Source organism: Leptodactylus fuscus, chromosome 3, assembly GCF_031893055.1.
Source record: "Leptodactylus fuscus isolate aLepFus1 chromosome 3, aLepFus1.hap2, whole genome shotgun sequence".
Lineage (NCBI taxonomy): Eukaryota > Metazoa > Chordata > Amphibia > Anura > Leptodactylidae > Leptodactylus > Leptodactylus fuscus.
This window is the reverse complement of record NC_134267.1, coordinates 213,396,319-213,416,362: the sequence shown is the minus strand read 5'-3', so window position 1 is coordinate 213,416,362 and position 20,044 is coordinate 213,396,319. Positions and strand designations below refer to the sequence as shown.

At 42.9% G+C, this 20,044-nt stretch overlaps 1 protein-coding gene across 3 annotated transcripts in view; it reads right to left on the bottom strand.

Annotated features, from left to right (window-relative positions):
- The window catches only part of LPIN1 (lipin 1), a 122,547-nt gene that overhangs the window by 28,579 nt on the left and 73,924 nt on the right, over positions 1 to 20,044 (bottom strand). For all 3 annotated transcript variants that reach the window (XM_075269150.1, XM_075269152.1, XM_075269151.1), the window contains exons 5-10: positions 19,745 to 19,864; positions 18,437 to 18,566; positions 17,421 to 17,730; positions 13,015 to 13,108; positions 11,307 to 11,497; positions 3,881 to 3,974 (exon numbers count right to left, since the gene is read on the bottom strand). In XM_075269150.1, coding sequence (XP_075125251.1) covers positions 3,881 to 3,974; positions 11,307 to 11,497; positions 13,015 to 13,108; positions 17,421 to 17,730; positions 18,437 to 18,566; positions 19,745 to 19,864 — 939 coding nt within the window. The remainder of the gene's footprint in view (positions 1 to 3,880; positions 3,975 to 11,306; positions 11,498 to 13,014; positions 13,109 to 17,420; positions 17,731 to 18,436; positions 18,567 to 19,744; positions 19,865 to 20,044) is intronic.

Sequence of the window (20,044 nt, the reverse complement as noted above, 5' to 3'; positions counted from 1 at the left end):
CCCATGTCGGCAAAGTCGTCTGACTGACCTATGTAAGTGAATAAGGGTGTGCCGATCCTCTTCCGACACATGAAGGAGGATGGGGCGTTCGGGTTACTACATGCTTGATCCCTTGTTCATTGTAGATACTTTGCACCGGGAAGTCTGGTAGTGGCTTAATCTCCTTCCCCAAGAACAGATGGACACTCAGCCAAGCAGGTGTATGTATGGAGGAAGTAGACAAGAATAGCTATTGGCGACGATTGTGAGGTTGTATATTCCAGTCCCTGCTTGTTCATGGATAAGTATCTTAAAGGGGCTCTATCAGCAAAATCATGCTGATAGAGCCCCACATATGCGTGAATAGCCTTTAAAAAGGCTATTCAGGCACCGTAAAAGTTATATTAAACTACCCCCCCGTTTTAAAATAATACCCTAAAAAAGAATGTGATCTACTTACGGATCGTGCACGCTGGGCGGGCGATCAGGGTGCGCCGTCTTCTTCATCCACGCCTCCTCTTCCTCCGATGTCCTCGGGTCCCATCCTCCTCCGGCGCTCGCAAACTGACAGTGATAAAAAAAAATGGCCTGGGCGCATGCGCAGTAGCATGCGGCTTCTACTATGGCTACTGCGCATGCGCCCAGGCCATTTTTTTTTATCACTGTCAGTTCGCGAGCGCTGGAGGAAGACGGGACCCGAGGACATCACAGGAAAAGGAGGCGTGGATGAAGAAGACGACACACCCTGAATGCCCGCTCAGCGTGCACGATGCGTAAGTAGATCATTCTTTTTTAGGTTTTGCTGATAGAGCCCCTTTAAGGCCTCATGCATACGAAAGAGTGTGCAGGCCAAAGGAGGGGTGTTAAATATTATATATTTACAATATTCTCTAGCAGACATGGGGTTAACACTCTACTGACATCATAGTCTTATATTTTGGGTGCATGGGTGCGGTTAGAGTAGACCATTTTAGAAATCTCCTTACATAGCTACAAGATGGAAGGTAACACCCACTCTCATGAATATAAATGAGTAAGAAATACACATGTCTGGGTCTGTCTTTGGGAAGACCAGGGGAAGACCAGGAGGTCTGTCTTTGGGAACACCAGGGTGGGTGGTCCAGGCAGATGGACATCCATGGACGTCGTAACCAGCCCAAGTCCACCAACCAGATGACAAGCATGAACCAAGCTGTAACTACAAGATATCCAGATGATTTAACTTCTCTGAAGATGTAAGCTATTGACAATTGACTGATATTTGTGTTATTTTGGACATTTTCCCTGTTCCTGTGTTTTCCTTCAAGATATTAATAAACCTCTACACTGATTTATAACAAGCTGACTTCTTCCTATCGTGGATAAGGCCAGGTACGGATATTTAACAGTGGACACAAGTCTCACCGGCAAATACAAGATATTTAACAAGGGGTCATGTTAGAACAAAAACACATCCATGTGCCTTCCGTCAACCATTAGTTCCATTCTGATATCATAGAGCAAGATCGGACCTGATCTATAATAAACAAAACGGCACATCGGACCTCCCATTGGAAGTTGGTGTTTTTTTGCTGAATAAACTATATATTTGTAATGACTTCTGAGCCTATTACCACGACATTTGTGTGTTGGTAACTGTTTGCTGAAAAGAACGTGGTCTATGGACATATTAAGGAGCTCCATTTCTTTGTCACACCCCAGTAAAACTAACAGCTATAGAGCGACGTATATGCAGCTCACATCCAGATCAATATTCAGGATTGTAGACTGCTGTATACAGATCAGCCCCCTAGTGGTGACAACAAACAGCTGAAAGTTTTCCCAAATAGGTGTGTAAGACCTGGTGTGTGTTGGCTTGTAATACAATATGCAGTACAGAACAGCATTAAGCACCATACTGAAGATGATGCCGTTCTCTATCGAAGACCAAGAATCCAGAGCGATACGCGGCATGAACAATTCATATATCATGGAGCAGATCGCTCTGAGTTTTTAGTCTGCAATGGAGATGGAACAGATGTTTTTGAGGATTTTGCACTAGTCAGGTGATACACATGAAATACTCCGACACAGTACTCGGGATCCGTGAGATATTGATCAAATACAACCCAGCGCACCAGGCCATGAGAAAATACTCCAAGTACTTTAGGGCAGGTACAGACAGAAGATTTTCATGCCGAAATATCCAATAACAAATTTGAAAGATGCAAATCTATCATTCGATGATGTGAATTTGGTGATTTTTTTTTTTTTTACCACCTCTAGCTCACACCTTTCCTGATCAGTGCTGTCAGTTTTAGCACCCAATATACTAAGTAGGATCCTTGCTTTCAGGCGGGCTATCCCAGACTATCTGCTCCAGCCAAGGACCGCCTACCTGACAGTAAAGTGTCTTAATTAGCATATTGGGTGCTGAACTAATAGCACCAAATTTCTCAGGAATGGTAGGGGCTAAAATAAATAAATAAATAGGTGTAGTTAGGGCCTCTTTGTAAATGTGGCGCATGCGCAGTGAAACCAGAGTGTATATTAGAGATGAGTGAGTACTGTTCGGATCAACCGATGTGAACAGCACGCTCACATAGAAACGAATGGACGTAGCCGGCACGCGGGGGGTTAAGCGGCCGACCGCCGTCAAAGTGGAAGTACCAGGTGCATCCATTCATTTCTATGGAGCGTGCTGTTCGGATCGGCTGATCCGAACAGTACTCGCTCATCTCTAGTGTATATCCCAAGGAACCTGGAGTACAGACATTAGGTAAGTATAAAGGGTTTTTTTTCCAATGAGGGCACAGACAGCTTTACAACTAGGCTGTTTAGGACACTAAACCCCCAGCCCATAAGGACCTGTGAGTGGTTCACAGTCCCAAAATCACTCTGACATGTCCCCCTTCAAGAGGTTATCCATGACTATGAAACTGATCCCCACTTCCTCCAATCAGGAAGTGACATCACGTCTATCGGTGACCTAGCCAATACAAAGTTGTCACGGTGTTCGGTATATACACGTACACAATAAGCACCTGAGCTCCCTCTAGTGGCGGTTTCCTACTACAGAAATAATCTTTGTAGCAGGAGGCAAAGCAAACTTTAACACACACATCAGCCATTTAGAGCTCTAACATTAAAGCCATATTCCTATAAAACCAAGTGAGTCCAATGACAAACATCAGCGGCTGCAGAAAATTGTAGCGCGCTTGAAAACTGCACAAGGGTACTGTTTCCATGGTAACCATAGAGCCTCTCTTTTATCTATACTAGCAACATGAGAATGGTTTATATCGGTCACGGTTCATGGGTATATAGAAGGTCTGGCCATAGCATACTGAGCAGTTCTCCCTTCAGCGGATTATATTCTTTTGCCCTCAAGTAATTTCTGATACAACCGAGCAGGGTCGTTCATGGATGACAGGACTACACGGAACTACAGTCGTGCTTCGAATGTATCGAGGGTCCAACTAGTCTTCCTTTCTATTATAAGTCTACACACAAATGTAGGCCTAGGCCCAGATTTAGGAAGACTGGGGTGGTCTGGAACTACAACAAAATTCTATTACATTTCACTACAAACATTGCAACTCACAACACAACCACTAGGTGACTACAAACGTAACAGACATCTTGTGACAGAGTATCGCAAAATCGTGGTTTTGATAAAGCTGGACATCTTGTACCACTCATCTTGGGATAAGTTGAGACGAGAGAAAGTAAGGAAGGGAGGAAGGAAACACCTACATGCCGCCATTCATAGGCTCGCTGTCCATGTATTACGCGGTCCATCAGATTAACAGCAGATCCTTATTGGCACATAAGGGGGGGGGGGGGGGGGAGTCAGAGATGGAACATTTCCTTTAATACTATACAGTCTACTATATTAAGTCCTGACTTCATCAATACTTACTTATTTCCAATTTTTACAACTAGGTTCGGATCATCAATGATTGCCGGATTGTCCACAAACTGCTGGTACGTGACTACTTGTTCTAGAAACTGCTCTGCAGAGACAAAATAGGCAAATTAAAAGGATGTGAATAGATCTAGAAGCGGTATAATTGAATCTATGCCCTAATATACTAATATTTAGAGGGTAAATGCCATAGCGGCATAGGAGGAGAGCTGTGAAGACTGGTATATTCCTGCGCACACCTCGGCAGGGCGGCGCGCCTGCGCCTAGCTGGTATAGGACTTTAGGCATAAATGATGATAAGTCAGGTGGGGCCACCATCCCACACCCCTCAAAATGAACCCACCAGGAAAGTCTTGTACGTCAGAAAACTAGCATTCGAGACACAATAAATCTTCCCTAAAGGGTCAGAAGTTTTAATTAGTGGGGTCTGAATGTGGAGACCCCCACCAATCACTAATACGAAGCAGTAGTATGTAGTGATAGTACTCATTGGCTGTGACTGGCAAGTAGAACAGGCTCATGAAAATTATATGAGTCCAAACAACGCTCCAAGAGCCGTGTGGAACCGAAGGGGTACATCTCTATGTTGAGCACTGCTGCCCCCTTCAGACATGAAATAATCATTACAGTAAGCATCTTTCTGCAGTGACTGGATTAAAATGGGGGGGGGGGAATCATTTATTATGACTGAGTGCACTCTTGAGAGAGCAAGTTAGTCCACTGGGTGACCAGGTGACAAGCAATATGGCCGACACAGGGGTATAGCTATAGGGGTAGGTCACTAAAGAGATAGCCATCACTACCAAGCCCTGGAGCCTGAGGGGGGTGCCAAAGACCTCTCTACCGTATAATAAGACCCAGTTGTTATAGATGGCACACGGTAAGTTGGGGCCGTGTTATAGATATTACGGTATGTCTCTGGGCTGAATTGCACATTATAAAATAAAGCCTGTACAATATTAAGTTCAGGAGCACAGAAAATTCCTTTTTAAAAAATAAAATAAATAATCAAAACAAGTTTTCTATGTTAGACATATTTTCAACAATTTTTTTTAAAAAATTTTAATCTACGGTAAAAAAAATTTTTTATAAGAATTCTAAATCCTGCAGTTTTCACTCTGACCACTAAGCCTGAGAATAGGCTGACACCTGCAAATTCTTTAGGCATTTTCTTTGCAGCAGCCACCTCATTTACACCACAGACAAGACAGGCAGGATTACAACATAAGTTAGCATAGATAACACCACTGACCCATCATTGCATCCTCTACTGACAATTGGTAATGTTACAGCTTATCTACTTCCCCTCCCTGCACAGAGCATGCCTAAAAACAGATGAGATAAAATAAGGATTGATTTTGCTATCTGGTTTTGATTAAAAAAATAAAATAAAATTCAGCAATCCATCCCCCATAGGGTTTTAAAGGGTTAGCAATAATAAGGTTTGCCTATTTTTATACAAAAGGTTTGCAATGACAAGTTTGTGCTATACAAATACCTGCTATGTTTGTTTTCTGCCCTCTTGCCCCCAATTCCTTCATTACCCAAGATCAAACTATCTACATAAGAAAAGAGCAAATTGACAGGCGGCACACACCGGCGGAAACAGCGTGAAGTATTTCATCAATCTCAGTTTACTCCCCTTGAAAGTAAATCTATTACCTTATGTCAACAAGCAAGCTATCTGCTGTTGACTGACCTTATTACGACTTAATTCTTGTTTGGATTGCGCCTTGTGTGTATACGGAGGATATTACAATATAAATGACTAATACTAATAACCATCCGAACGGTAAGAATAGCTAATGGCGGTATTTGGTATTCATGTGGTAATGTGCAAGACTGCAGCGGGATCGGCCTAGCTAGGTATGCATGTATCAGGGGTAAATCGATGGTTAACGCATAGTTAAAATATCCCATGACCGTCTTTTTTTATTTTTATTTTTCCCAGTAAGGTTTCCAGCCCCTTCTTCATGTGTTTAAAATGGCTACCAGTGCCTCAGGGGGCTCTATGCACACTGTGCTTCGGTAGTCTGAGACACGTCCCCTTCTTGCTCTTGGACCAGCCCACAGTAGGAAGGAGTGTCTTAGTCTTGTAAGGAGTAGTCAGAGAAACTGGTGGCCATTTTTCTTTTACTTGAACCCGGAATTGCTTGATCCTTGTACAATATACTGCATGACTTCTGTATTACAGTACATTGTACATAGGCACTAGTGGGCGTCTTAAACACATGAAGAAGAGGCTGCGAACATACAGGTTTATCATTAAGTATTAACCTCTTTCTAGTGCCACCATTCTTCATTTTCAGAGCCATATAAAGGTTTATTTTTCACAGGAGACTTTGTATTTCACCATTCAATACTCCATACATCAAACTTGGGTAAAGAAGAAAAAAAAAAAAAAAACAGAATTGGGCAAAATTAGGAAAATTGTGCGAATTTTTTGCACATTTTGTTTGTGCAGCATTCATTGTGTGATAGAAATGACTTATTACCTATACACTTATAACCGCAATACCAAAGGAATACAGTTTTTTCATGTCTGAATACAATTTTTTTTCTATACAAATTCTAAACTTGGAGAAACAAAAAATATTGTCACAAACAATTATATACAGTACACACACACATATATAAGTACACACACACATATATATATATATATATATATATATATATATGTATGTATGTATATGGGCCCGGATTGCACATGTGGAATGGAGGGGGGGGGGGGGGGTAGGGTCATCGGGGTCACGGGTGGCTGGTGCTGGGGGGAAGGGGGAGATGTAGGAGGTCACTGTAATCTCTAAATGGGGGCAGGGGGAGCGGGTGGTGGGTAAGGGCAGGGCCGGAGGCGTGAGTAGCGGGAAAGGGGGGGGCTGAGGCCCACCAGACCCACCATCCTGTAGGAGGGGCCTGCGGCGGCCGCAAGGAAAGGGACGTGGGGGCCGCGCTGCAGGTGGTTCATGCCAGGGTCAGGGGGGCTGCGGACGAAGTCGTGTGTACAGCTAGTAATATATCACACATATACATACATAATATACATATATATATATATATATATATATATATATATATATATATATATATTGAGCTGCGTAAGGCATTTTTGACAGGGTTATAGTTTTTCCAACTTTTGATAATTTTTTTATGCAACTTTTTGCAGGTGTTGTAATGGTGAAAAATAAATTAGATTTTTATTCCCCCTGCTACAGCGTTCACCGTATGGGATACATTTTATAATTTAACAGTTTTTGGATTCTGGGATCTTGAAAATGTTTGCTTATTTTTGATGAATTGTAGGGACAGAAGGGTGTTTTAAACTTTTATATTTTTAGAACTTTTTTATACTTTAAAAAACCTTAAACTTTTTGTTTTTTTTGCCTCCGCTTAGCATAAACCCATTATGATTCGATCGCTTTTACTGTATTGCAGTCTATGGTAAAATTGCTGTATTATTATTCCGCTCTTCCACAGTCAGAACTGAATGGTAATATTCCTATGGCAGAAGGTTCCCGGCTGTCATAGCAACCGAATGTCTCCTGCGATCTCGCCACATGGGAACCGTCTATACCTCCAGAACTAAAATAAGTGACCGTGACCCCTCAGATGCCGAGGTCACATCTGACCATGACATCTCATCATAGATGCTGCCGCCAATCCCTGCTGTTTTACATAGCACCCTATGGCGCCCGCACGGCATGCATGGTAGATTTCGAAAAGGGGTTAATTGTAAAATTTTTAGATTCCTATACAAAACTTTATACCTGTATGCAGTAGGCTCTTGTGTGCCTCCTAGTGGCGACATAAGGTAGGTTTTTTCCGATTTGTTTGTAAAGCAGAGACGGAGCTTGGGGCCACATTGTGCAATGGCATTAATAAGCACAGACTTTTGGGGCGTACAATCACATTGGTGTTATACAGGTGAACATTTATTTGGAATGAATTCTAAGTAACTTATTTTAAGAGAAAAGTCCATAGATACGGCATGTCTCTGTTACAGCATCCAGTCTGTGATATTAAAGCAGACGTATCGACTACAAACAGATGGCACACAAGCCTCTGGCTGCAGAGCTGTTTGCTTTATTCCTACAGAGGATGTTTTAATGAAATTTGTGAGTATACTGGAAAATCCGGGAACAACTCAGCATAAATATTTAAGTCATACATTTGTGGAAGAAAACAGGGGATCGGTGGCTTCAACAGCGAGGAGCAAATATTTCACATTATGGCTCATAGAGAAGGAAGGCAAAGAACTCTGGGCTACCAGTGACTGGTGACATCATCGCACCCTGGTGATGACATCACATAATGGCTGAAAATAGTGCATCACTCAAAAGTGACAGGGCTCAGGGTGGTCCCACATAGTGACCACAGAGGTTGGCAACCATTATCATGTGGTCGGTTGTTTCTACTGATAATATGACATCACATGAGGCTATAGAAACAGAATCGTGTGTCTGTCTCTGTGCATCTCCCGAGCTCGTACCCCTTTTTTCCTCAGATTCGGAAACCAACAGCATACACCACCGGGGTATTCCCCCGACACCCAGGCAGAATGGTATAGTACAGTGGCGAGAAAACTTTAAAGGGGTTATGCGGTTAGAGACATTTATCCCCTATCCACAGGAATGCGACTAAGTGATCACTGGGGGACTGGTGTCAGGTCCTCTACTGATCAGGGGACCAAAAGTCTCTCTAAGGGTCCATTCACACGGAGTAACATGCCACGTGATGTGGCACGTATACGGCGTGTGATACTTTGCGCGCCGTAAAAGCTCCCATTGATTGCAATGGGAGCATGGATCATATACGCTGCGTTATTTTGCCCTAAGGGTATGTTCACACAGCGTAAAAGGTGGCAGAAACCTTTTCCACCTTGTGAACTTTCGGATACCGATGCGTCGGCATTTCATTGCGGCATCCCGCTCCTGTTTAGCCCTGAATGAATGGGCATAAACAGGAGCATGTCTCAAGCCGTAGACGCCGTGGCTGACTCAGCCGCAGAATCCGCTGCTAGATAAGTCATGTCACTTCTTTTTCCCGCTACAAGCTAGCGGGGAAAAAAAAAAAACGAGCGGCCCCCATTGAAGTCAATGGGAGGCATTTTTGCAGGCGGATTCCATGTCAAAATATGCCTGCAAAAAATGTCATATGAACATACTCTACAGCTTCCTTGTGAATGGAGCATCAGACTATTTGCATGATTAGTGCTCCGTTATTATTATTATATTATTATTATTTTAATTTTTATTTTATTATTATTATTATTAATAATTTATTTTATTATTAGTTCGTTTCAGTTCCGGCAGCCCCATAGCAGTGAAAGGGGCTCTAATGCTCCATTCACAAGTCAGCTTTAGGGGGAATTTTGTTCCCCTGTCGTCCTGATCACTGCAGGAACCGGTGATCAACTCCCAGCAATCGGACACTTATTCCCTGTCCTGTGGGCACAACTTCTCTATTAAAATGACGGATCTACATATATCGCCAACATATCTGCTGGGTAATGATGGGTTACATTTAAAGCATACATAACCTTTCATACAACTTGTGATTTCCAAGTAACATTTCTAACATTACTAAATGTGGTAATAAACTTTATTAATGGATTTTGGCTCGTTTCCGTGAAATCGACTTTGTCCCTTCCATATTTTTTCACTATTTTTTAATTTTACTGGTTTTCACTAAAGTATGGGTGTACAAGCTTTAACAATGCGGGGGTGGGTCACCACAAACAGATCTATCTGAGGCATTATACAATGTAGAACAGTGATTTTGGTGTCATGTGAAAGATGAGATATCCAGCTTTTCTATGACCGTTCTACCTGTATTACTTCCAGAGTTATTATCAGGATTAGGAGCAGCAGAAGTTATATATAAATATACCAATCCCAATGGATGATATCTATGGAAATACAAATAGAACTGTAAATTTGTCTTCCATATAACATCAAAACTACTGTTCTACATTTTATAATGCCCAAGATATAGGGGTTTGAAATGAACCCCCAGCTTCAGCTTCCCTGTAGTATTAGAGCCCAAAGTAGTGAGAGTAACAAGGAAAAGAATACAGAAAATGCAAGAAAATAAGTTGTTTGAAAGTCTTAATCTCCATTGGAAGAGGATAGAGACAAGCAGGCAGATGGATACTGTAGATACAGACTATATAGATTAGATAGGGAGATGGATAGAGCACCTAAAGCATAAAATAAATAGTCTTTCCATATATGTAACTGGATGACTATATAGAATACATGTTGGATGCTGAGGTTTAGAATTGGCAGCTCCCTCTAAACTGCAGATCATCCTGAATTCTTAAATGAATGCAGAGTTTTGTTTCTCCGGTAGAACAGGTTGTTCATTTCTCTGGCATTTTATTCTCTTTGTTCTCTGGAATCCGCTTTTCCTCGAGGTCAGGATGACAAATCGCATATATACAAGGGACCGTTTTATGTTTGTGCAATCTAAAGTAAAATAAAAATGCAGCTGGCTCTCTGCCAGCGAGGAACATGATTTTATGTGCAGCTATTCCAGGGCATAACAAATAATGGCAGCTGGGGTAAACCTGTCAGCGGAGGATAGGGGAGAACTGTCAGACTGGAGGAGGAAAATCTAGGGGGACAGAGGGGCCCCCAATAATGCTGGGATGGACCCATAAAAAGACTGCTATAATGACAGTACATAACGGTACACATACGAGTGTGGGGCATGTCTAGCATGGAAAGAACAGTAATAATAATAATAATAATAATAATAATAACTAGAATCATAAAATTTTGCATAATAATGATCAATGATAGACTAAAAATAGGCAGCAAAAGCAGAAGCATTCTGCCCTATCTTGGTATCATAGGGACAAAATACCCCCAAAAACAATTTTACAAACAGGGAACGTTTTTAGGCAGTCCCTATGCATAGCACAGGTCATCAGTTTGTGAACGGTCAGGGTAATAGGAGTAGTAATGCAAGTAATAGGAGCAGCGCAGCAGCCCCATCCACTGCACAGTGGTGGTTCCGGTGAACTGCAGTACTAGCGGGGCTGCATACGCTCCCCCATCCACTGCACAGTGGTGGTTCTGGTGAACTGCAGTGCTTGCGGGGCTGCACACGCTCCCCATCCACTCGCTGCTTCCATCACTCAGAGGCTGCTGCACCAGCTGATCTTTGCAGGGTCCAGATATTGGAACCCAAAAGATGGTATACTGATGACCTATGGATAGGACATCAGTATGAAAACTTGATTTGAGTCCAGAAAAATCCTTTCAATATGTGACAAAACCATGGAAAAGGAAAATACCAAACAAGTGGGAAAGAGGAAAAGAAAAACCCCTTAACATAAGGAAGCAAGTATTGAGTAAAACAGGAAAATATAGTAAATTTTGAACGCTTGGCCCCTCAGATTCATGGGGTGTTATACCTTTTGTCAGCTCTTTGTTGTCACTGAGACCTCCGCATAGTGATATGGCGATAGACGGAAGATCCCTTAAACCATCAGATATACTCTCTACTCCACTATCGACTCCAGAGCTTCCTACAGACTGTGGTGACTGGTTGGCAGAACGGGCTCCATTCTCTCCTGTGCTCTTCAAAGCGGCGACTGACTCTCCACTAGAAACAAAGAATTACACAAAGTAAGAACACAATACAGACCCGGACATCCAGTGTATATGTGGAGTACTGCTACACAAGAAAAACCTGAGGAATGTTATACGTAGAAATATATATAAATGTATTAATGTATACATTAGCAAAGTCACTTAAAGGAGAGCCCAGGGTTATATGATGAGAAACTGAGCTCTGTTATATGATGGAGGAGAGAAGCTGAGCTCTGTGATATATAGGGATATATGATAGAGGAGAGAAGCTGAGCTCTGTGATATATAGGGTTATATGATACAGGAGAGAAGCTGAGCTCTGTAATATATAGGGATATATGATAGAGGAGAGAAGCTGAGCTCTGTGATATATAGGGTTATATGATAGAGGAGAGAAGCTGAGCTCTGTGATATATAGGGTTATATAATAGAGGAGAGAAGCTGAGCTCTGTGATATTAAGGGTTATATGATAGAGGAGAGAAGCTGAGCTCTGTGATATATAGGGTTATATAATAGAGGAGAGAAGCTGAGCTCTGTGATATATAGGGTTATATGATAGAGGAGAGAAGCTGAGCTCTGTGATATATAGGGTTATATGATAGTGGAGAGAAGCTGAGCTCTGTGATATATAGGGTTATATGATAGAGGAGAGAAGCTGAGCTCTGTGATATATAGGGTTATATGATAGAGGAGAGAAGCTGAGCTCTGTGATATATAGGGTTATATGATAGAGGAGAGAAGCTGAGCTCTGTGATATATAGGGTTATATGATAGAGGAGAGAAGCTGAGCTCTGTGATATATAGGGTTATATTCAGATTCAGAGCAGTATTTCTCAGGGAGAATACATCATGGTAGGACTTCTAGGAAAGTCAGTGATAACCCCCATACTGGGTGACTCTCAGCTTTCCCTATATCAATGTGTAGACAAAAGGTTTGTTGGGGTAATCAGGACTCTTAATGACAGGGTTGCTTTAAAAATGCACCATATTTTTAATATCAATGGTCCATATGTCCTTAAAGTGGTATACCCATGTCTAGGATCACGTTCAGACTTGTAGTTTAAGTTAACCGAATACATATATGCTTTATCCATCTCTCTCAATTTGCCAGAAACTGTTTATTTTGCCTCCTCAGTGATCACAGTTGGGTGCCTAGGTTACAGACCACCTCTCTAGTTGGAATGAGGCCTCAGTCCCTACTCCCCGCCATCTCTATTTTCTTCTCTCTGCATATTGCTGTCAGTAGCCCTTGCCCCAAGGACTAGGAAAGTTTCCTGAGCAGTGTTTCTATTATTTCTGTATGTAAATCCAGAGATCAGGGCGCAGTTTACAACAAGCACCAGCATGCTGCTGGACTGAGCTGGAAACCAGGAAGTGAAGGGGAGAGGAGACAAGAGGGCAGCTGAAATCCTGTGATGGGAAAACGCCTTTAAATATTCTCTACAAAACAGGAAGCTCCTTCCTATTCGCCTGTACCGTCCTAGAGATAACACAAAATACACTAACATAATAGAGATAAGACTACAAACCTCTTCGGAAAATATAAAGCAGCAATCTCAGGATCCATACAGTTGATATCATCTAAATAGACACCGTCTGTCCCAAGATGTCTGCTTCGCTTATCTGCAAACACAAGATGGGAAATGGGAAAGATCAATACTCCAGCTGGGTTGTATCATGTTTGCTCGAGTTCACATGCTCAGATTTTGTTCACACTCTGAAAAACATCCTGATAATATCACAGATAATAAACAGAATATCAAATTCATCAAAAACTTCTGGATTTCCCTATAACTTGCAGAATATTTATACATTCTGCATTTTGTACACCGTTTTCCTACTACCGAGTCTGCCATCAGGTGAGGGTCCAAGCCGAACATGTCCAGTATTTACATATGGTAATACACGTCTCTAACCCTGTCCAGCTCCACCTAACCCCATCTATTCCCCCTATAGTAACACTGCCCTCCTCTGTGTAACATACTGAAGTCTCCTTAGTGCCCTCACACAGTATAATCCACTTGTGTCTCCATTTTAGTGACCTTGCACAGTATGATGCCCCCTTAGTGTCCTTCACATGCTATAATGCCCCATTGGTGCCCCCACACAGTAGTATATCCATTATTGCTCCCATATAGTATAATGCTACCTTTGTTCCCCCATGCAGTACAATACCCCGTAGTGCCCCCTCTGCCAACCACACAGGGAAGGTGTTTAGGGCTCCTGAAATTGAATGTCTTTGTATCATCAATTGTCTTCCTCATTTCACTCCAGTGCACCAAAAAAGTTTGATCAGTTTTTATTGTTAAGACTATGACTCATGGTCCCCCCCTGGCTTCTGGGCTGCGACCACTGTGACTCCTATAATTATGCCAGAGCTTATGGCCCCCCTAAGGTTCCTACTCTGCAATCCTTCCACCCAAGTTACCCCCTGGGGCAGTAAACTGGTCCAAGACCCTCTTCAAATGTATTAACAGTCATATGCAGGGGTGTAACTACTGGGGTAGCGGCTGCCACAGGGCCCGGGACATTAGGGGGCCGGTGACAGCTGCGACCGCTGCTTTTTTTAATAGGCCGTTACCAGCTGGAGTAACTCCAGCCGGTAAAGGGTCCTATTCACTTACCCATCCTGGCAGGGGCCGGGATCGGTAAGTGACGCCGTGGGCCCCACAAGCACTATTATACTCAGGGAGTCTTTTCAGACCCCCTTTTCAGACTTTTCAGGGGCATAATACTGTGTGCAGGGACCACTATGGGACATAATACTGTGTGCAGGGGCCACTATGGGGCATAATACTGTGTGCAGGGGCCACTATGGGGCATAATACTGTGTGCAGGGGCCACTAAGGGACATAATACTGTGTGCAGGGGCCACTAAGGGACATAATACTGTGTGCAGGAGCCACTAAGGGACAGAATACTGTGTGCAGGGGCCACTATGGGGCATAATACTGTGTGCAGGGCCCACGATGGGGCATAATAGTGCACGCAGGAATGTGGAGGGTGGGGGAGTGGGTCAGGGTCTTCGGTCCATGTCCAAAGTTCGCCACGGGGCCCCGCCATTCCTAGTTACACCACTGGTCATATGAGCACTAACACTGATAAAAATAGCCAAGCTCACTACTGCACTACCTTCCTCAGTTCCATAAGGAATGACAGGAGAATCGGTGCGACCATTGTCGTTCCCCAAGCACAATCCATATGACCCTTGTTCTAGGAATACAAGGAGCCGTCACCCATCTTCTACTCTCTCTGGGGCTCTGGAGAGAACACTTCGGGGGTGGCATCTTAAAGTGCACCCCAATCATACAGACACTGGGGTGTCAATTATTACAATGCACCAGTGTCGGCTGCTAAGCAACATCTTTAAAACATTGGCGACAATGACCCATTAATAAATAATTCATTAGAGAAGCCAAGCACTCCATAATGAAGAATTATAATGAGAAACCCTGTCTCTTCCACTATGCATATTATTATATTCCTACGATTTTTGTACCAGCCGGTATTTGAGGACAGCTTAGACCAATATTTACCACAGGACTAGAAGACTTCTACGCCATCCCTAAACTTTGCATAATGCCCACCGTCTATCAAACCAGTGCAGCTGGAATTACCCCAGAGTCCCGGAGACTGAAGTAGGCAGATAGAGCTAGAAGCAAGCAGTAAATAGCAGCAGAGAATAATCCTGGAACGCGCCGCGTGCAGCTGAAACGGCTTGGACGTGATGTACGCAAACAGCAGTGGTGTTTAGTAATATCAGCCAGGAGAGACTCCAGCAGCTCGCATTAGCCATGCATGAATACATCCCATCATTTGGCACTTTCTACGTGTTTACTTGCTCTATCATTTGCATTGCTGCCTCTGGAATACAATTAGATTGTTTCAGGAACTGACATTTGCATAGCGCTTAGGTTTTCAGCTGTTGCATATTTCCTGAACGCAGATCGACAGCAATAAACAGAATTGGATTTCTGGGCGACAAATCTTTACGGTTATATAAAAAGAAACTTTTAAGAGTATTACCCACAGGCTGAGGCCCCATGTTGCGGAAACGCTGCTTTTTTTTTTTTGGTGCAGACTTTGCTGCGGTTTTTTGAGCCAAAGTCGGGAGTGGATTGAGAAGTAGGAAGAAGTATAAGAACTTCTTATAGATTTCCCATTCCTGTTGAAGCCACTGTTGACTTTGGCTCAAAAAAACAAAACAAAACAAAAATGCTTTTTCGCAACGTGGGGCCACGGCCTAAGACACATAAAGGATCCTTTTTATATAACCGTAATGATTTGTCGCCTCGAAATCCAATTCTGTTCATTGCTCTTAATACAGAAACAAGGGAAAGAATAAAAAAAAAGATGCAGGATTTCACAGAAAGGAGACAAAATGTATTAATAAAGTATATTACAAAATGTATTCATTACAAATTATGACAGGAAATCAAAAGTTGGCCAAAAGTTTAGTTATGCTTTAAAGGGATCCTATTATTGGATGAGTAAGCGACCATTTTCTTGTGGCCCGGGCATGTGCAGTCGGCTCTGCCCGAGGTTAGAAGACTGAAACCCAGGACGGAAGACGACGCGGGAAGAGGCCATTCCAGAAGAAGATGGATCTGGCGCTGGAGAGTTCTCTCGCAGCATTGGGTCGCCCCCATTGCTGTTTGAGTACTGGGGCCCGCCCCCAGTGCTGCGAGAGAACTCATTTGCATACAGAAGAAAACCGGGATTTCTACTAAACGTCGGGGCGAAGAAGACATCTAAAGGTAAGAGAAGAATAGCCTTTCTTAAGGCTATTCCTACTTGTTAGTCAGAAAAAAAGGGTATCCTATGATAGGATCCCTTTAAAGTGCGCACTTCGATCAAATCCATAAGGACACTGCTAATGTATGTGCAGTTCCTACAGCTTAGGGCTCGTTCACATCTGCGTTCATCTTTCCTTATTGCAGGTTTCCGTTTCCTGCATAAAACAGATGCAGGAGACGGAAACCTGCAGGAGACTCTCACCCATTCATTTGAATGGGTGAGAAAGCTGTCCGGCCGTGAGCGGCGGTGAGCGTTTTGCGCTCTCCGCCGCGAAACCGGGTTTTATAATCCGGACACAGAGTCGGACATGCAGTACTCTGTGTCCGGATAAAAAAAATCCGGTTTCGCGGCGGAGAGCCTAAAACGCTCACCGCCGCTCACGGCCGGACCCGGTCTATGGTTTCCGTCTTCTGGCATGCAGAAGACGGAAACCATAGAACGGAAAGAAGAACGCAGGTGTGAACCCAGCGTCAGCTATAATCTTTCTGCTCTGAACCGTTGCTCTAGTGGCTTCTGCCTCACCATGCTTTATACCGCAGCATTGTTTATTAAAGTGAGTGTCACCAGAAACCGGCATATCAGCCTCACCACAGACATATAGTTTAGTGTTTTCCCCTTGTGAAGAACAGCCCCCCAGTACTAGTCTATGGACAAGTACAGTCAGGAGGGGCGCTCTTCTCAGCCCAGCTAGACTGTCCGGAACGCCCTTCTGACAGTGGGTAGAGATGGGTGCCGTTATAACAACACCGATATCTCCATCCCTGGGGCACATAACGGGAAAGCCAACACTGTGCTGAATTCTGTGCCTGAGGACATGAAAGGTCATTGCATTCTTCAGCTTGGTCTCCAGAGTCCTCCTCCAGCACGACCATCATGGACACTCCAAACACCATCAGGCTCAGGGAGGTTTATTACAGGGCGCACTACTAGTGCCATATTCCACACTACAGACACCCATTTTACTGCATGATCTTACCATAACTTGGGGAGTTACCAGGAAGTCCCACTTAATAGGCCTCAGAGTTAAATAACAATTCGGGTCTGCTATAACTAAAGTTATCAACCAACGAATACCCAGAAAGGGCCATCAGCCATATAATATGAAATATCATTGTTTTATGATCCATAGTCTGTGTACCTTTTTTCTTGGAAGGTGAGTCGGTCTTACTTGGAACGTAAGTCATTGGCGATACTGGAAGAGTCACTTCTTCATGAGTAGGAAGTGCAGGGGCTGCAGCCCCCAAAGATTCAATATCGGGTTCACTAGTCTTTAGGGTGTCACATTCAGGACCTACATCTTCTACAGGCAGAGACGTTGGCTGTTCCCCTATGATCTCTGGTGAGGCGGCCTTGCCTTCTTCATTCGTGTTAAAGATGATCCTGAAGTGAGTGTTTTCTGACGGATTTATGTTCACAACAGTTTGTTCTTTCACTTTATGCGGAGAAGACTGAGGCAGAAAAAAAACCCCACATGGTTAGAATACGCGTGTGTATATTATCTATCTATATACACATATATACATGTATTTATATACAGCAGGAGTCCATCAAGGGGGTGTTCATACATAGGAATTTGACGCTGAATTTGAGACGAAATCTGTCTCGAAATCCGCCTGAAATCGGATTCCCAGTCATTTAAATGGGAGACAAGTCTAGCAAAAAAAATATGAGTCCTACCTGTTCTTCAGGCGGATTCCACCTGAGGACTCCCATTGAAATGAATGGGCAGAGGAAAATACACCTTGGAATTTGGCACAGAATTTTTGGCTAGAGGTTCCTGCCCTGGCTATGATTCAGGTACATGCTTTAGTATTGTCCATTACTGACTGTTTTAATATTCTGGTTATAATACAGCAGTAATGGGAGATGCTAGCTATATATATTAGTAGTGTAATATATTTTGTTGTCATTTTTGTAGTGTCTTTACTGATTTCGTGCACATTCCCCCCAACCCCAATTTGTTTGTGGTTCCAAAAATCCCATTAGACTGAGTGACCCGAGCTCTTTATACAGGTTGTGCAGGCAGAAAGCAGCAAATAGGACATGTCTGCTTAGATTACAGACACAATCTCAGCCAAACCCTGGTGCCTGGCGCCCTCTAGTGCGAGTACAAGAAACAACACTCCACAATCTTCGAACATGACTATGTCTTACCTTGGTGGCCTGAGGTAGTTCTCCCCAAGCCCAGTGCATTGGGAGCTCACTAGGGGCCATTCCCCGCTCCAGTGGTTTGCTCACTAGCTCAGAGTCACTTTTAGGAGTTGCAGGACGGGAGCTTGGAGGACTGGAAAAAAAAAAAATAGAAAGTAAGAAAACCAACAAAATACAAGTCTAAAGTGGTCAAATAAGATGTGTGCGAGATGATGGAAACTCCTTTATATGTATCTCAAGACTGCCTAGTATCTATCCAGTGTCTAAGAGGAAATAGAGAAGATAGATATGTAGAAATAAGAAAATATCAGGGATTTTCCTTCTTACAATATTAACTGTGGATTAGATTTCAATTTAACAGCCAATCTGTACCCAAATTACCCATTTTTAATATTGTCATCAAACCATGTAGCTGGCTGGATGAATGAATAGATAGATAGATAGATAGATAGATAGATAGATAGATAGATAGATAGATAGATAGATAGATAGATAGATAGATATAGTACAGAAATAGATGGATAGATAGATGGAAATATAGAAAGTACATAGATAGATAATAGATAGATAGATAGATAGATAGATAGATAGATAGATAGATGAATGCTGAAAGGCTTGCTAACTCTTAATCTGAACCCAATCCTAGTGCACAATGCAATTTTCCTGCAGAGAAGTCGCTCCATTACTCCAGGCCTCAGTGACTGGGATAGGACATGGCCATTGATCTATCTGTTAGCTCTGTGATATTTATCTCTATGGGAGTGCAGAGTAAATCTCCACATGGGCCGTGCACACAGACCTTTATAGATGTAGTGACCCTTACTAATCCAATCCAGGCTGATTTATCGCACTGAACGGGTTCACTATGAATTAGGTTTCTCGCACAGGCGAGTAGGAGAATGCACCCGGCGTTATTATTCCAGGAAGAGGCAAAATCTGATTCATTAATGGGCTTTAGATGAGTTGTTGTGTGTGATATATATATAATGTGTTATATACATGTGTTCATCTCGTACATTATACCCAGAGGGAGTAACAGATCTGCTGAACTAGAAAGAAGATGCAGCGCTCTATCTATGTCATAGAAACTGCGGTAACCACTCAGACCTGGTCATATGAGATTACATATACACAAAGTGCGTATTATAGATAGATAGATAGATAGATAGATAGATAGATAGATAGATAGATAGATAGATAGATAGTCTGATCCTGCATGCCAGGCTCCATTTCATCTTTCACTACTTTTCGCTATCTTGACAGTTGTATGTTCCTATAATCCTGATATGACAAGACTCTTTATGTACAAACCTTTGTCCTGGGGTCCACTCTCCGTCAGAGTGGGGGTAAGTGTCAGTTTTAGAGAAGGGTCCGCTCTGCGACTGGTTCATTTCCATTGCTCGGTCACTGAAGCTGTTCTGCATTGAAGATCTATATACAAAAAATATATATATATTATTAGACAGGGCAGGGTCAATAAGGTTAGGTTTTACCTAAATGTATAAGAGCCGAGCCACTGCACAGTATATGGAGCCATCTTATTCCGGTTCCATATACTAGGCTAAATACAGCTGATGTGGGGCCTGGGTGTCGGGTACTTATCACCTTGGA